Raw genomic sequence first — 18,814 nt, 5'->3', positions numbered from 1 at the left:
TCACAAAAACTAGGCACATGACTGCTCCATAAAAGATGGGAAAATTCAGCTAATGCAATCGTTAAGATAGGAAATGCTTATTTTAACTCAAGTTAGTAGTGAAAACTGCATATGCAACCAAAAAAATTGATTAAAAAAGACAAACATTTTATCTCAAAAAATTTAAGTTTGGGCAAAAACAAATATTCGAAAACATTATTAAAGTCAGAGTCACACTTCGAGGTGGCGCTGCTTGGTCAGTAAACTGCCAGCTCCAAGGCAGTGACGGCGAATCTCTGATGTTCAGACGTAGCGGAAAAAGAACAGCTCCTCGGTGCTGAAGCTCCCATCAGAGACCCGGACACGTTTTATACCAACTTTTTCTGGATTACACTCACGAAAAATAGGTCTTGGAGAAAGGGCTGCTGCATGAAAATAATCTTGTCTGTGGAAGACAAAAAAGCACTTTTTTTATTTTTACATCGGCGTGATCGCTGGGTTTTTCTGCAACAATGGAGGCTTTCAGACGGTACGTCGTTCCCGGTGTTTTTGTCGTCTTGTTAGTCATTCAGCTCGTTTTGACCTCCGTGACTCATTATTCTATACCTGAAGAAATGAAGGAAGGTTCAGTCGTTGCTAACCTCGCGACTGATCTGAGGCTGGACGTGAAAACGCTGAACGAGAGGAAGATACGGCTTGATATCGTTGCGAACAAGAAATATCTGGATGTGAACAAAGAGACTGGGGAGCTGTATATTATGGAGAAAATAGACAGAGAATTAGTCTGTAATACAAAATCATCAGCGTCCTGTTTTCTCAGATTGGAGATAATTTTAGAAAACCCTGAGAGGATATTTAATTTAGATGTGGAGATTTTGGACACAAACGACAACGCCCCGCAATTTCGCAGAGACGTCATGTATTTAGATATATCAGAATCGACGCCCAAAGCAGAGAGATTCTCGTTAAGTCACGCAGTTGATCCTGATGTTGGATCCAATTCAGTGAAAACATATTATTTAAGTGAAAGTGAATATTTTAACATTGAGGTTCAAACAGCGAGAGATGGATCAAAAATTTCGGAACTGATTTTGTTAAAACAGTTGGATCGGGAGCAGCAGGCTGTCCATAATTTAACACTCACTGCTGTAGACGGAGGAAAACCAGCTCGTTCAGGCACCGCCAGTGTTATTGTTCGTGTTTTAGATACAAATGATAATAAACCTACATTTGATAAATCCCTGTATAATGTTAAAATCATGGAAAACTCCCCGATTGGAAGTCTGGTTCTTCATCTTAATGCCACAGATTTCGATGAAGGATCCAATTCAGATATAACTTATTCATACAGTTTATATACATCAGAGAAAACTCAGGAAACATTTCATTTAAATCCAACCAGTGGTGAAATTACTGTGATGGGAATGTTGAACTATGAAGATTTCAACATTTATGACATGGAAGTGATAGCAACAGACAAAGGAGCCAACAGTTTATCAGGACAGTGTACCATAAAGATTCTAGTGGAAGACATGAATGATAATCATCCTGAATTATCCATCAAATCCTTTCAGAGTCCAGTGAGTGAAGACATCAAGTTAGACACAGTGATCGCTGTAGTGAGTGTGAGTGACAAAGACTCAGGGGAAAATGGAATAGTTGATCTTCACATTCCTGATGATATGCCTTTCAAACTGAGAAAGTCCTCTGATAACTATTATGAATTAGTGGTTTCAGAGGCTTTGGACCGTGAGAAGGTCCCAGAATATGACATCACCTTCACTGTGACTGACAGAGGTTCTCCACCTTTGTCTGACAATGAAACCATGACTTTAGAGCTGCTGGATGTGAATGACAATGTCCCACAGTTCCCCAAGTCCTTTTATACCATCCGTGTGATGGAGAATAATGCCCCTGGGGCCCTGTTGGAGTCCCTGAGTGCGTTTGACCCTGACCTCCATGAAAACCAGTATCTGGTTTACGTCATCATAGAGAAGGAGATCTCCAACACCTCCATGTCCATGCTGTTCTCCATCAATCCAGAGGATGGGAAACTTCACGCACTGAAAACCTTTGACTATGAGATTGAGAAGGAGTTTCTTTTCCACATCGAGGCCAGAGACTCTGGCTCTCCTCCTCTCAGCAGTAATGTGAGCGTCCACATCATCATTGTGGACCAGAACGACAACGCTCCTGTCATTGTGTCTCCGTGGCGTGCACACGGCTCTGTGGTGGAGGAGAAGATTCCCAGATCCACAGATAAAGGCTCCCTGGTTGCCAAGGTGATCGCTTTGGACACGGACTCTGTGCACAACTCTCGGATTACATACCAGTTCCTCCAGGTGACTGATGCCACCTTGTTCAGTCTGGACCAATACAACGGAGAGATCCGGACCATGAGGATGTTCAGTTACAGAGACCCGCGCCACCAGAGACTGGTTGTTGTTGCCAAGGACAACGGGGAGCCAGCTCTTTCTGCTACAGTCACCATCAAGCTGTCCACAGAGGAGACTGCTGTAAAGGCCTACTCTGACATGACTGAGGTGCCTCTGGAATATGACATCTTTTCAGACCTCAACCTATATCTGGTGATTGGTCTGGGCTCAGTGTCTTTTCTCCTGCTCATCACCATCTTGGTCACCATCGTGCTGAAGTGTCAGAAAGCCAAGCCCAGCAAAGCGGCTCCTCCCAGCAGGAACAGTGTGATCAGTGAGAGGAACTCCACCATCGCAGACTCCACTCTGGTGTCCAACGATGCCTACTGGTACAGTCTGTTTCTGGCAGAGACCAGGAAAGGGAAGCTGGTGGTTAGACAGCCTGTGCCAAAGGGCTCCAGATACATCGTGTCCAGCATTCCAAGAGGGACAGGACTCACAGACACTAGTGACTCAGCTGCCTCCACCCTGCAGGTATTTACACTAAATCAAGTGTTAACTGAAATAATAGATTTCTTGTTTCTTTAAACATGGAATATGTATGGTTTTCATTTTTAAATTAGTATTTTTAAATACAAGCTATGCATAGATTGCATCAGTTACTGCAGGTTCATGAATCATCAACTTCAAAATATTATTGGAAACAACATTTATCTTTACAGTTTATTACAATACAATGTTTTCAAATACAATACTGTCTTTCCTTCCACTCTAATTTTGTCCTTTTGTCACTATTCTCTTTTTTAGAGGTCGTGTTTTCCATGATTAATCAAAACTGTTCATCAAATAAAACTAAGTTGTTTATTTGTTAACTAATACCCACCTCCCCTTCAGTAAATTTACCGAGAAATGAAACAGTTCTTCGTATTTCACCTAACAGCATATTTTATTGTACACAAAATCAATAATTATAACATGTCGTTTTAGCAAGTTTTATTTATTGTTAGTCTTGAATTAGCGTTAATCTTGTTTCTGTAAACTCTATAATAAAAATGATGATTAACTGGGAAAAAAAGAAAACAAAACCGCGTAATAAAACAACATTTTAAAGAAATTCAGGCAACACTGTCATAATTACATGTTGAGATTAAAAGCACACAAAACAAATAATTTACAGAACAAACTATGCATAAAGAAATAACATAAAAATAAAATATTAATTAATGATTGGGTTTGAAAAAATACCGTCATTTAAAAGTAATGCATGGAATACAATATGAATTAAAACTTTCAGTATATAGTAAATTATCTTATGACTTTCTTTAAAATCACAGCGGATTATAAGATTTTTTATTAACAAATTAGGTAGGGTCTAAACCGTAAAAGGACGCGTTGTCAAACTATGATTTGAGCATCAAAAAAAGCAGAGACGTATGTTGTGACCGTAGATTAAGCACCGAGGTGGCGCTGCTTTGCACTCCAAGGCAGTGACGGTGAATCTCTGATGTTCAGACGTAGCGGAAAAGGACAGCTCCGCGGTGCTGGAACCCCGATCAGAGACACGGCCACGTTCTCCTCGATCTTTTTCTGGATTATACTTGACAAACAAAACTTGGAAACACATTTGCAGTAAACACGTAAGCTCGTCCATGTAGATTGTTTGTTGAGTTTTTTTTTTCCACATCCGCGTAACCCTGGGTTTTTCTACAACAATGGAGGCTTTCAGACGGTACGTTGTTCCCGGTGTTTTTGTCGTCTTGTTAGTCATTCAGCTCGTTTTGACCTCCGTGACTCATTATTCTATACCTGAAGAAATGAAGGAAGGTTCAGTCGTTGCTAACCTCGCGACTGATCTGAGGCTGGAAGTGAAAACGCTGAACGAGAGGAAGATGCGGCTTGATATCGTTGCGAACAAGAAATATCTGGATGTGAACAAAGAGACTGGGGAGCTGTATATTATGGAGAAAATAGACAGAGAATATATTTGCCCATCAAAATCATCGGCATCTTGTTACCTGCGATTAGAGGTAACGCTAGAAAACCCATTGAGGATTTTCAACATTGAAATTGAAATATTGGACACAAATGACAACGCCCCACAATTTCGTAGAGACGCTATTCACTTAGATATTTCAGAATCGACGCCAAAAGGAGAGAGATTCTCGCTCAGTAACGCAGTTGATCCTGATGTCGGATCAAATTCAGTGAAAACGTATCATTTAAGTGAAAATGAATATTTTAACATTGAGGTTCAGACCGGCAGAGACGGGACAAAGTTTGCAGATTTAATTTTGAAAAAAACGCTGGATCGGGAGCAGCAGGCCGTCCATAATTTAACACTCACTGCTGTAGACGGAGGAAAACCAGCTCGTTCAGGCACCGCCAGTGTTATTGTTCATGTTTTAGATACAAATGATAATAAACCTACATTTGATAAATCCCTGTATAATGTTAAAATCATGGAAAACTCTCCTATTGGAAGTCTGGTTCTTCATCTTAATGCCACAGATTCTGATGAAGGATCCAATTCAGATATAACTTATTCATACAGTTTATATACATCAGAGAAAACTCAGGAAACATTTCATTTAAATCCAACCAGTGGTGAAATTACTGTGAGGGGAATGTTGAACTATGAAGAATTCAACATTTATGACATGGAAGTGATAGCAACAGACAAAGGAGCCAACAGTTTATCAGGTCAGTGTACCATAAAGATTCTAGTGGAAGACATGAATGATAATCATCCTGAATTATCCATCAAATCCTTTCAGAGTCCAGTGAGTGAAGACATCAAGTTAGACACAGTGATCGCTGTAGTGAGTGTGAGTGACAAAGACTCAGGGGAAAATGGAATAGTTGATCTTCACATTCCTGATAATATGCCTTTCAAACTGAAAAAGTCCACTGATAACTATTATGAATTAGTGGTTTCAGAGGCTTTAGACCGTGAGAAGGTCCCAGAATATGACATCACCTTCACTGTGACAGACAGAGGTTCTCCACCTTTGTCTGACAATGAAACCATGACTTTAGAGCTGCTGGATGTGAATGACAATGTCCCACAGTTCCCCAAGTCCTTTTATACCATCCGTGTGATGGAAAATAATGCCCCTGGAGCCCTGTTGGAGTCTCTGAGTGCGTTTGACCCTGACCTCCATGAAAACCAGTATCTGGTTTATGTCATCATAGAGAAAGAGATTGCCAACACCTCCATGTCCATGCTGTTCTCCATCAATCCAGAGGATGGGAAACTTCACGCACTGAAAACCTTTGACTATGAGATTGAGAAGGAGTTTCTTTTCCACATCGAGGCCAGAGACTCTGGCTCTCCTCCTCTCAGCAGTAATGTGAGCGTCCACATCATCATTGTGGACCAGAACGACAACCCTCCTGTCATTGTGTCTCCGTGGCGTGCACACGGCTCTGTGGTGGAGGAGAAGATTCCCAGATCCACAGATAAAGGCTCCCTGGTTGCCAAGGTGATTGCTTTGGACACGGACTCTGTGCACAACTCTCGGATTACATACCAGTTCCTCCAGGTGACTGATGCCACCTTGTTCAGTCTGGACCAATACAACGGAGAGATCCGGACCATGAGGATGTTCAGTTACAGAGACCCGCGCCACCAGAGACTGGTTGTTGTTGCCAAGGACAACGGGGAGCCGGCTCTCTCTGCTACAGTCACCATCAAGCTGTCAACAGAGGAGACTGCTGTTAAGGCCTACTCTGACATGACTGAGGTGCCTCTGGAATATGACATCTTTTCAGACCTCAACCTGTATCTGGTGATTGGTCTGGGCTCGGTGTCTTTTCTCCTGCTCATCACCATCTTGGTCACCATCGTGCTGAAGTGTCAGAAAGCCAAGCCCAGCAAAGCGGCTCCTCCCAGCAGGAACAGTGTGATCAGTGAGAGGAACTCCACCATCGCAGACTCCACTCTGGTGTCCAACGATGCCTACTGGTACAGTCTGTTTCTGGCAGAGACCAGGAAAGGGAAGCTGGTGGTTAGACAGCCTGTGCCAAAGGGCTCCAGATACATCGTGTCCAGCATTCCAAGAGGGACAGGACTCACAGACACTAGTGACTCAGCTTCTTCCACTCTCCAGGTATGACAAAATTCCAAACCATAAGATCAATCTTTGTTCAATTTACCTGCCTAATCTATATCATAATGAGGGTGTGCTGTACAGTAACGCAATTCAGCTGTTAGAGGCAAAACACATTTTTGCTGCATAATCCTTTACAGTTTTAAATAATGTAAACTCTTAAAATGAACAGTGGTTACTTTTAGTGATGCTTTATGTTCCATTCAAACAAAAACCATTACATTTTTTCAAACATCCAGTCATCATTTAAAGCCAGGTTTCATAATCTATTACTTTTTAACTTTTGACTTGAAAATTGTTGCAGTTCTTATTTTCTAAATGATTCCATCACAGATTTACCATATTATTTTAGACATTCAAAAATAATCCATCTTGTGCTTATTTCACAAATGCAGTGTTTTAAATAATTTAAACATAGACACATCTGACGTTACTTGTATGACAAAAAATATCTTTATTCCAGTCACGATTAATTTATTTTTGTAAAAAATGTAACATTAATGTCATGACTTTTAATAGCGTTACAATTAAGGAAAGTTAAAGAAAAAACATACAAAAACATGAAGTGCTGAACAAATAGTGGCCTGTACAAACACGCACAAACAAGTGCGCATGTGCACACTAGGCGCGCACTTGCAGACGTAATAACGTTTATAAATAAAAGAAAATGTACTTTATCAGTTTTTTTAATATAACCCAAAGAAAATATAATGCTCCAATCACAAACAAGAAAGCTTGTTTCAACTTATACTTTCTAAATAAAAATAAAAACTAGAATAAAACACTTTTATCTAGTTTTAAATGAACATTTTATTTATATTTTGTGCCGTAGCTGAAGGGGGCTGTTCATGTCGCTGTTGTCTACAAAAACTCGCTCCTTCATACAATCTGTTTTCTCACGATAGTTCACTGCATGCTGATGCTGTGCAGGCGGACATTTCTGACTCAAGCTCCTGCGCGGATTTGTTTCTGAATAACACTCGTCGCCCTTCATACTCGCAGGAGTGGTGATCGAAGTTTTAAGGATTGAAGATCGAAATAGATTTTATTTTTGGTCATGGCTCCAAATCTTCGTGTGTTCTCGTGGAAGGGGTATGTGTCTTTGTTGGTGTGTCTTTCAGTCGTTATGGAGTCGGTTCTTACTGTCACTCATTACTCTGTTCCGGAGGAAATGGATGAAGGATCTGTCGTTGCGAATTTAGCCACCGATTTAGGAATAGATGTGAGGAGTCTTAATAAAAGGAAAATGCGCGTGGACGTGGTGGGAAACAAAAAATATCTCGACATCAACAAAGAAACCGGAGAGCTGTTCATCTTAGAAGGCATGGATCGGGAGTTTCTTTGTCCCTTAAAGACAACCACATCGTGCTTCATTAAATTGGAGGCTACAATTGAAAATCCAATCCGCATGTTTAACATCGAGGTGGAAATAACTGATATCAATGACAATGCTCCTCATTTCCGTCGAGGAACGATGCAGTTGGACATTTCCGAGTCCAGCCCCGTTGGAGAGAGGTTTTCGCTGAACAATGCCGCAGACCCAGATGTTGGAACCAACTCCGTGAAAGATTATCACCTGAGCGCCAGCGAGCACTTCTCTATTGAGATTCAGACAGGAAGAGACGGATCCAAGTTCGCTGACTTGATCCTGAAAAAACCTTTAGACAGAGAGCAGCGGGCTGTTCACACTTTAACCCTCACTGCTGTGGACGGAGGGGTTCCCACGCGCACAGGCACCGCCAGCATCATTGTGCGCGTGCTCGATGTGAACGACAACGCCCCTTCTTTTGACAAAGACACGTACGTTGTGGATGTGATGGAAAACTCCCCGATTGGAAGTTTGGTGATCAAACTGAATGCCACTGATTTAGATGAGGGATCCAACGCTGATGTTGTTTATTCTTATAGTTTGTACACATCAGAGAGAACACAAAATGTGTTTCAGTTGAATCCAGAGAATGGAGAAATACGAGTGAAAGAGATGATTAACTATGAAGATTTGCAGCTTTATGAAATGGAAGTTATAGCCAGTGATAAAGGACTGAGCTCCTTATCTGGACAGTGTAAAGTTAAAATACAGGTAACTGATATGAATGATAATCATCCAGAAATTTCTATCAAATCCTTTCAGAGTCCAGTGAAAGAAAATGTGGCTACAGACACAGTGATCGCTGTAGTGAGTGTGAGTGACAAAGACTCAGGGGAAAATGGAATAGTTGATCTTCACATTCCTGATAATATGCCTTTCAAACTGAGAAAGTCCTCTGATAACTATTATGAATTAGTGGTTTCAGAGGCTTTAGACCGTGAGAAGGTCCCAGAATATGACATCACCTTCACTGTGACAGACAGAGGTTCTCCTCCTTTGTCTGACAATGAAACCATGACTTTAGAGCTGCTGGATGTAAATGACAATGTCCCACAGTTCCCCAAGTCTTTTTATACCATCCGTGTGATGGAGAATAATGCCCCTGGGGCCCTGTTGGAGTCTCTGAGTGCGTTTGACCCTGACCTCCATGAAAACCAGTATCTGGTTTACGTCATCATAGAGAAGGAGATCGCCAACACCTCCATGTCCATGCTGTTCTCCATCAATCCAGAGGATGGGAAACTTCACGCACTGAAAACCTTTGACTATGAGATTGAGAAGGAGTTTCTTTTCCACATCGAGGCCAGAGACTCTGGCTCTCCTCCTCTCAGCAGTAATGTGAGCGTCCACATCATCATTGTGGACCAGAACGACAACACTCCTGTCATTGTGTCTCCGTGGCGTGCACACGGCTCTGTGGTGGAGGAGAAGATTCCCAGATCCACAGATAAAGGCTCCCTGGTTGCCAAGGTGATCGCTTTGGACACGGACTCTGTGCACAACTCTCGGATTACATACCAGTTCCTCCAGGTGACTGATGCCACCTTGTTCAGTCTGGACCAATACAACGGAGAGATCCGGACCATGAGGATGTTCAGTTACAGAGACCCGCGCCACCAGAGACTGGTTATTGTTGCCAAGGACAACGGGGAGCCGGCTCTCTCTGCTACAGTCACCATCAAGCTGTCCACAGAGGAGACTGCTGTTAAGGCCTACTCTGACATGACTGAGGTGCCTCTGGAATATGACATCTTTTCAGACCTCAACCTGTATCTGGTGATTGGTCTGGGCTCGGTGTCTTTTCTCCTGCTCATCACCATCTTGGTCACCATCGTGCTGAAGTGTCAGAAAGCCAAGCCCAGCAAAGCGGCTCCTCCCAGCAGGAACAGTGTGATCAGTGAGAGGAACTCCACCATCGCAGACTCCACTCTGGTGTCCAACGATGCCTACTGGTACAGTCTGTTTCTGGCAGAGACCAGGAAAGGGAAGCTGGTGGTTAGACAGCCTGTGCCAAAGGGCTCCAGATACATCGTGTCCAGCATTCCAAGAGGGACAGGACTCACAGACACTAGTGACTCAGCTGCTTCCACTCTGCAGGTATGAGCAAGAAAACATAACTGAAGTATTAAAGGTATTAAGACTTAAAAAACTGTTACCTAAGATTTATTTACATGTTTTTACAGAAAAATCATTGTTTTGTTATTTGTTATTAGTTTTTTCATATAGTGGTGGCAATAAAGCTAACTAAAATCGGATCACCAAAGCACAAAAAATAAAGCAGTTTTTGTCAATTTCCCTAAAATAATGCCCTAACCTTATATGCACTTAAAACACTGCAAATTCCAATTAGAAACAATATGTTTGATTTAAATAAAAAATACAAGGATAAGTTCCATCTTGTTACTGTTTAAAGTTAAAATTGTTAAAGGTCAAATACAAATATTATCTTCTGTGACAAAGTATTTTCAAAATAATCCAATTAATTTAAATCATTCCAATTTTAGGTAAAAAATAATCTGTAAATCTAGTTTAAATAAAACTTATAGTCTGTTTTTTATGTTGAATCTTAAACTTTTAAAGTCCCAAATAATGTTTTTTGAAGTTTGCCTAAATCCCACATGCACCTGGCTTTAACAAAACTCATGTTTCTGTTTCAGCAGATTAGACTTCTTCTACATTTCCATTTAGTTTTTTGCCAAGTACTTCAAACAAGTTTTAAAAAGTGGTTCATTATTTGTTTTCCTTCTTTTAACCTTAATTAAATTAATACAATAAACTATTTGAAAGCAGTGCCATGCAGAATACAGAGAACATACTTTAGTGGATGGGTTTCAGAAATGAAAATTAATTCCTTTAATAATATAAAATATAGATCGAAAATGATAAAGGTGCATTACAACATTAAAAAGGGTTAATTTCCTTTTAAAAAACATTGGACAAAGAGGACATGACGGGATAGATTCAGAAAGAAACAGAAAAAGTTTTCAGAAATAAACCCAACCTTGTTAAGAGCAAATGATACATCAGTTGATTAGATCCGAAATACAGATTGACTATGGAAGCGGCCTCACAGTTTTGTTTTGTAGAACATCAACAGATCCTAGATAACAGAAAATATTTAATGTAGCACAAATAGTACAAATGATAAATAAAAAGAATTGCGCCAGTTTGTAAGCTTTCCAGCATTTTTTAAATTTATATTATAGCTGCAAAGTCCATCCATACTGTGGGAAACTTTCATTTATTTATTTATTTACAAACCAGTTGGTGCATCTTTGAAGCAGTTTAAGTTTAATCATAATCAATTCTCCCTTTGCTTTTCAGTGTTGTGACCGGAGAGAACTGTGTGATTTTTAATATCTTTCCCCTGAAAGAAAGTGTGGGTCAGTATGTTCTCTGCTCAAGGAGGCACAATACTTCTTTAAATTAATTTAATTAAAACTTGAATATGTTTCCAAAGAGAATTCCCAAACAATATTCACTCACTCAGTAATTAAATATTTCATTAAAATTCTAAAAAAAATTAAATAAAACTAAGAGAATTTGAAAAGACAATAGTATAATGTCTCATGTGTGGACAGCTCCGTGGGTCTGAATTGAAAATTAAGGGTCATGCCACTTCCTTGACAACTAAAAAGTGTTTTGCAAGTAACTTCTAACAGATGCAGCATTACATAACTTATAATATAATTCAAAAATATTTACTTTACGGTACTTCTGCCTCAGAATGGTAATACATTTATGACTTTATACTTTTTTTTGTAATACCTGCAGAAGAACATCAATTGTAAAAGGAAATATGTACCGTACTGCAAAGCTTTGCATTTAGATGAGGAGCAGTCTTGTTTAATGACAGAATATACAGTCAATTAAGTCAATTTTGTTAATAATACGATAATATAAGCCATGCGTACTTTGAAAACAGAAAAAATAAATATAAACACATTAATATTCACAGTTCATTAGTATTGCTTTATACTTTTTCATTACAGCAAAAACAACATTTATTTCTATAATACTTTTGTAATATGTTACTCCTAAAACTGCAAACAAACACAGGGGGAATAACTGTAAACAAAACATGCCAATCAAATGTTTTATGTAGGCGAATATAAAGGTACTTTCAGTTTAACAGCATTTTTTAGGGTTTCTCTACTTTAGGTAAGGAAACAAAGTACAGAGCTGATTTGTAAATAATATCTGAGGGGTCCAGTTATAGATGGTCAAAAAAAGTGCAGAATGAAAGTATCAATTACTCCTTTAAATCAAAAAGAAGAGAGAAAAACTGTTTCAGGAAAACTCTATTCATTTTTGAGAAGATAAATCTTGGAAATCTGTTTGTAATTCCGCTTCACATTCATGCAGAAGCATTAATTTTTTGCAATGTGGCGGTAACTATATGCAGCCTTTATTTTTGTTTTATATTTTTTTCATTTATTACATTTTAGTGGCTTTACGCTGAGCCATATATATGTATGGGAGCTAAAATTAAAATTGTTGTAAACTAAGAGAAAGTTTGATATGATTTTATTTTGGGGCAAAATAACACGCAGTGGCAGTTTTCCTATGGGTAATCTGGGCAGTGACCCAGGGCGCAATCTAAAAAAACCATTGCCATAACCCCACCGCAGTTTTCCTAGACTAAAACCGGTCAATTTCATGTAAACTTAAATACATTTGCGCTAGGGCGCCCCTGTCGTGTCAACTGACTGCCAAAATGACAATATTTCGCGCTCTCTGTGTACATGTGTACAACAAACTGGAAGAACGAGTGCGTTTGTGTGTGTGTGTGTGGGGGGGGGGGGGGGGGGGACCAAATACCCGCTGCAGAGGATGTGAACAGGTAGAGGAAAAGCAGGTAGAGAAGCGGGGGAGGGGCTTAGACTCACCTCTTATGATACCACACTAGGGCTTTGACGATAACCGCATCACACCGCGGTGATGAGGTCATCACCGCATCTTTTTTTTGAACGTTTTTTTTTTGTTGTTGAAAGTTTTGCATATGGTGCGTGATTGGAACTACAATAAACACATTCAACACATTAATCTTTGCTGATAATTTACTCTCTCTGCAAGTCCTGTTTTCAGACATAAAGGGTTTCTATGGGAAACCTTTTATCACTCTTCTTCTCTCCTTGTCGCACCCGCCTGCGCGCGCCCGCGGCTGTCACTGTCTCAGAGAAGCACGCGGCACGTGCGCACTCTACTTAAACACGCACACGTGCGCTGTTTCAGAAACACACATGTCCTAGTTCTACAAAAGTTTGTGTCTTGCGAGAAAATACGACAAATTTACTGCGTTCTAATTATTCATTTCCATTGTATTCATTTCCATTACACGCTGCGTGCATTCTTGAGTGCGCGACACGGCCGCCCGCCGAAGGATTTTGTGTGTGTGTGTGTGGGGGGGGGTATTACTGTTCTCAGTCACTCTGTAACACCAAACATGAATGCGCGCTGTTAGATTTCCATGAATATCACTACATTTTCTTGTTGGGAACTATTTTGTTTGCAGCAAAGTTACGTGTCTGAATAAACAAAGGCGGAGCCTCCTGTCCCGCGTTCTTCATGGGTGTCAGGCTTCACGGCTACTGGAAAGGTGACAAAGTGTCTGCAGTCTGCTTATTACTGGGCAATATCTAATATTTTGGGAAGATGTCTGTACCAGAGAGCACAGGTGAAGCCTCACATGCAGCCAGAGGGCAGAAGAATCAACACGCACCCCCCAACACACGTGTGCGCGCTTCTTCCTCCTAGTCCTACACAAGACGCAGCGCACAGACACAGTCACAGTCAATCTACAACACCTACATAGTTAAGTCATTAGTTAGATAGGTATTAGTTAGTTGTTACAGTTATTTGTTAATAAAGAATAGTATGTTTTAATAGTATTGATTTATTTCCGATGCAGCCGCCGGGGAATTTCGGGTTTTGTTTTTTTATTGGGGGGGGGCTGCGGTTAACCGCGACACCGCGCCCCCTGGTGGTTCATCACAGCGGTGATGAAAAATCCGACACCTTCACAGCTCTATACCACACCCCAAAACAAACTAACTGCTGCCTTCTAATAAGTAAACAAATACAATTTAAAAACTTTTCATTCATAAATTTTAATATACTGTATTGGGTTTACTGGATTTTTTGAGAAGTGAAAGAAAAACGAGTCTGCATAAAAGTGAATTTGTTTCAATCATCTCACTTATCTTGACTGTGGATGTTTGACAGACGGAAACGTTTATGTAAGGGTGTGGAAAATGGGCAATAGTTCAAGGGAAACATCAGGTGCAGACTTTAGAAAGAAAAGAAGAAAAGAGAAGAGGAAGAAAAAAACACTCCAAGAATAAAGGAATGCAGGCGGTGTCCAAAATGAACAATTGCTAGGAACCAAATACCACCAAATTTAGTTTGAGTAGTAAAATTTTGAGCAACATTTGGCTATTGAACGTTTCCACTTAATTAGACTTGTCTTGTTAATTAGCTGTTTAATATCTTATTTAATCTAAGATGTTCTGCCATTGTCATTAACAGTCAATGCTTCAGATGCAATGTACACAATCATTTGTCTTGTTTTGTTCAGTTTTATGTGGCGCTGTAGCACAAAAACAGAAGAATGTGTTGTTTAGTTTCATTGATGTTCAGTCATGAAGCAAACAGAAATGACCGGAATTAATTCATTCATAATTCGTGTCAGGGTTGTATTCAGCTCATGAAAAAAGGGGCGTTTTTAGCAGAACCAGACAGCGTTCAAAGAGAAAACACACAAACTGATTCCTGTTAGGTATGAACTAACTTACATACTATGTCTTAATTGTGAATTCAACTATAAACGTACATTATAGTTATATGATTAATAAAGTAAAAATAAATAATATATGTTTATGTGTTAGTATTTATGCAGGCTTTGAGTTATTGAGAGCGGGGCTGGAAAGGGGGATGAGGATGGGGGCCGCCGTCCGGGGTTTCGCCCAGGGCATCAAATTAGCCAAGACCGCCTCTGGTACATGCTTCAAAATACGTACGAATTACTTTCAAAATTTTGAAAGAATGATCAAAGAAAACTTTCACAAGGCAGTATACTGCTAAATTATACTGCGATTTAAATAACCTATTTTCTTGAATGCGTAAAATGTTTATGGCTACGTGTACGTCTGAGAGAGTCGCTCTTTTGCGTACAGAGGCGCTGTTCCTCGGATCTGCTCCTGTCATAACCACCAACAGATTTTATTACGGGCACGAGACAAGGAGGAAGGCAAAACAGCACAAGGAGAATCGGGTTTTCGTTTAGTCCACTTCATTGATTCATTCCCAGTTTCTCGTCTTGCGGGCTCCGCTGACAACTCCGTTTACGCTTGAATCAAAACTCGATTTAGGAATCAACAATTAGGTTCACAATGGGAGGGCTTTTCTGCCGTGAACCCTGGGACAGGTACGTCTGGATATCCCTGCTCTTCGTCGTGGTTCTGAAATGCGCCACGGCTGTAACGCACTACTCGATTCCCGAGGAGATGGAAGAAGGATCCGCCGTCGCAAATCTCGCCGCAGATTTGGGCTTGGATGTGAAGACGTTGGTGGAGCGGAGGATGCGTTTAGAGCTCATCGCAAACAGGAAATATCTGGACGTGAATAGGGAGACCGGCGAGCTTTATGTGGTGGAGCGGATCGACAGAGAGTCCCTCTGTCCGGCAAAGACGTCATGTTTTCTGAAGATGGAAGCAATCATCGAAAATCCAAAGCGCATATTTTACATCGAGTTGGAAATAACTGATATAAATGACAACGCGCCGCATTTCAGGAGAGACACTGTAGATTTAGACATTTCTGAAGCCACGCAGCCTGGTGAGCGCTTTTCTGTGAGCAATGCGGTTGATCCAGATGTGGGATCGAACTCTGTAAAAACGTATCATTTAAGCGAAAGTGATTACTTCACAATCGAGATCCAAACAGGGAGAGATGGCTCCAAATTTGCAGACTTGATTTTGAAAAAAGGTTTAAACAGGGAAGAGCAAGCTAGTCATCATTTAATCCTGACTGCCACAGACGGGGGAATGCCGTCTCGTTCTGGCACAGCCAGCATTATTGTTCATGTTTTGGACACAAATGACAACGCCCCTACCTTTGAAAGAGAGAGCTACCAGGTCAGCATTTTGGAGAATTCTCCCATTGGTAGTCTTGTTTTTCAATTAAATGCAACTGATTTAGATGAAGGGTCTAATTCAGAGGTGATATACTCATTTAGTCTGTACACATCAGAAAAAACCCAAGAAACCTTTCATTTAAATCCAGTTACTGGTGAGATTACAGTCAAAGAAGTGTTAAATTATGAACATTTCAGGGTGTATGATATGGAGGTGATAGCGACAGACAAAGGAACCAAAAGTTTGTCAGGACAATGCAAACTAAAAATTCTAGTGGAAGACATGAATGATAATCATCCTGAATTATCCATCAAATCCTTTCAGAGTCCAGTGAGTGAAGACATCAAGTTAGACACAGTGATCGCTGTAGTGAGTGTGAGTGACAAAGACTCAGGGGAAAATGGAATAGTTGATCTTCACATTCCTGATGATATGCCTTTCAAACTGAGAAAGTCCTCTGATAACTATTATGAATTAGTGGTTTCAGAGGCTTTAGACCGTGAGAAGGTCCCAGAATATGACATCACCTTCACTGTGACAGACAGAGGTTCTCCTCCTTTGTCCGACAATGAAACCATGACTTTAGAGCTGCTGGATGTAAATGACAATGTCCCACAGTTCCCCAAGTCCTTTTATACCATCCGTGTGATGGAGAATAATGCCCCTGGGGCCCTGTTGGAGTCTCTGAGTGCGTTTGACCCTGACCTCCATGAAAATCAGTATCTGGTTTACGTCATAATAGAGAAGGAGATCGCCAACACCTCCATGTCCATGCTGTTCTCCATCAATCCAGAGGATGGGAAACTTCACGCACTGAAAACCTTTGACTATGAGATTGAGAAGGAGTTTCTTTTCCACATCGAGGCCAGAGACTCTGGCTCTCCTCCTCTCAGCAGTAATGTGAGCGTCCACATCATCATTGTGGACCAGAACGACAACGCTCCTGTCATTGTGTCTCCGTGGCGTGCACACGGCTCTGTGGTGGAGGAGAAGATTCCCAGATCCACAGATAAAGGCTCCCTGGTTGCCAAGGTGATCGCTTTGGACACGGACTCTGTGCACAACTCTCGGATTACATACCAGTTCCTCCAGGTGACTGATGCCACCTTGTTCAGTCTGGACCAATACAACGGAGAGATCCGGACCATGAGGATGTTCAGTTACAGAGACCCGCGCCACCAGAGACTGGTTATTGTTGCAAAGGACAACGGGGAGCCGGCTCTCTCTGCTACAGTCACCATCAAGCTGTCAACAGAGGAGACTGCTGTTAAGGCCTACTCTGACATGACTGAGGTGCCTCTGGAATATGACATCTTTTCAGACCTCAACCTGTATCTGGTGATTGGTCTGGCCTCGGTGTCTTTTCTCCTGCTCATCACCATCTTGGTCACCATCGTGCTGAAGTGTCAGAAAGCCAAGCCCAGCAAAGCGGCTCCTCCCAGCAGGAACAGTGTGATCAGTGAGAGGAACTCCACCATCGCAGACTCCACTCTGGTGTCCAATGATGCCTACTGGTACAGTCTGTTTCTGGCAGAGACCAGGAAAGGGAAGCTGGTGGTTAGACAGCCTGTGCCAAAGGGCTCCAGATACATCGTGTCCAGCATTCCAAGAGGGACAGGACTCACAGACACTAGTGACTCAGCTGCTTCCACTCTGCAGGTATGAGCAAGAAAACATAACTTAAGTATTGTGAGCAAGTAGGGAATAGATAGCTTCAACAATGTTGCCTATCAAGTCAAAACGTCTTTACAGAAAAATGACTAATTTTGATAATCTTTAGTCCACAGAGCACCTCAAAGTACAATTTGAATCCTGGTGTTATTGGTTGCTGGGGTTGATAACATAAGAGTATGTCATTCAATCAAGCAGTACAGGAACATCCTATTCTTGTATAATTCAGAACTTTTCAGGTCATTGTTTTCTTACTGAAAGATAGAACCTAGACAAACATATCATGGTGATAATAGCGTGTAAGCAAATGATAATTACATAACATTAACAGTATTTTTTGAATCCTGTCTATTTTTTCCAAAGAAACCTGAAGCTAAACTTTTAAAGTCCCAGTGAAAAGTTTTTGAAGTTGAAATGCCTGTTGTGAAATGCTACACGCACTTGGATGTGTTATAGTTTATGTTTAAAGAGAGCTTGTTTGTGTTCTTTAAATGTTGCGTTTTCTTTATATTTGGTTCTTGTTGGCTAAATTTGTCATTACCCTATAAAACACGGACTATAAAACAACAAAAATAGACTATAAAAGTTCACATGTAGCTATGACATGGCAAATTAAAACACAATTTTGAAAATGAAAATGGCTACACACAAAAACTTATGTTAGTAGAATCATTTAGCTAAAAAAAATATCAAGAGACTAACGTTTTTGGTTTATTTTAATCTGGAAGTTTTCTTCTTTAAATTAATGTATTGTTAATAGTTGAAATTTGTTCATCCATTTTTTGAAGTTTGACAGCTTGCCATTAAGGGAAATATCCGCATGAAACTGGGTGTGTACACATAAACCCAAACTGTTAAATGTCACTGATTCGCATAAAAAATGCTTAACGATCAAAGATTAAATAGACTTTTTGCCTGCTAAACTGCCTCCTGGTAAAGCTCGGAAAGATGAAAAACATACAAACCCTTTAAATCCATTGTATCTCCCGCCCCTATCCGCTGCAGCCGAACTAAATTAAAAAAAAGTGCCTTGACTTTGAGAGTCCTCAATTTAAAAGATACCCTTAAGATAATCCTCCCCCCAACCCCCCAAAAAATTCTAGATTTCAGAATAAAACAGAAAACACACTAAAGCCCCTCCAATCAAGCTGAATGGTGAATAACTGTTTAAAGGTT

The 18,814-nt window shown here is 40.6% G+C and overlaps 3 protein-coding genes across 9 annotated transcripts in view; all 3 read left to right on the top strand.

Moving 5' to 3' along the window:
• LOC105354900 (protocadherin alpha-C2) overlaps nucleotides 1-18,814 on the top strand; it is a 53,014-nt gene that overhangs the window by 20,055 nt on the left and 14,145 nt on the right. For 3 of the 7 annotated variants that reach the window (XR_002873996.2, XM_023959180.2, XM_023959181.2), the window contains exon 1: nucleotides 14,461-17,626. The exons of the other annotated variants lie outside the window; for them this stretch is intronic. Coding sequence is in view for 2 of the 3 variants with exons in the window: in XM_023959180.2 (XP_023814948.1) it covers nucleotides 15,224-17,626 (2,403 nt within the window). In the remaining variant the exon portion in view is untranslated. Of the gene's footprint in view, nucleotides 1-14,460; nucleotides 17,627-18,814 lie in introns of those variants that run through there. 7 annotated transcript variants of the gene reach the window in all.
• On the top strand, nucleotides 354-5,771 carry LOC144994727 (protocadherin alpha-C2-like). The gene is made up of 2 exons (XM_078953566.1): nucleotides 354-2,888; nucleotides 5,547-5,771. The coding sequence occupies exons 1-2, from the start codon at nucleotides 492-494 to the stop codon at nucleotides 5,619-5,621; spliced, it is 2,472 nt and encodes an 823-aa protein (XP_078809692.1). The 5' UTR covers nucleotides 354-491; the 3' UTR covers nucleotides 5,622-5,771.
• LOC144994728 (protocadherin alpha-C2-like) lies at nucleotides 7,388-10,987 on the top strand. Its single transcript, XM_078953570.1, has one exon. It carries the CDS (start codon nucleotides 7,521-7,523, stop codon nucleotides 9,933-9,935), a length of 2,415 nt encoding a protein of 804 aa, XP_078809696.1. The 5' UTR covers nucleotides 7,388-7,520; the 3' UTR covers nucleotides 9,936-10,987.

This window comes from Oryzias latipes, chromosome 10 (genome assembly GCF_053564925.1).
Source record: "Oryzias latipes strain Hd-rR chromosome 10, Olatipes_Hd-rR_3.1".
Classification (NCBI taxonomy): domain Eukaryota; kingdom Metazoa; phylum Chordata; class Actinopteri; order Beloniformes; family Adrianichthyidae; genus Oryzias; species Oryzias latipes.
Note: the sequence above shows the minus strand (reverse complement) of the source record. Positions and strands in the feature narration are given on the sequence as shown.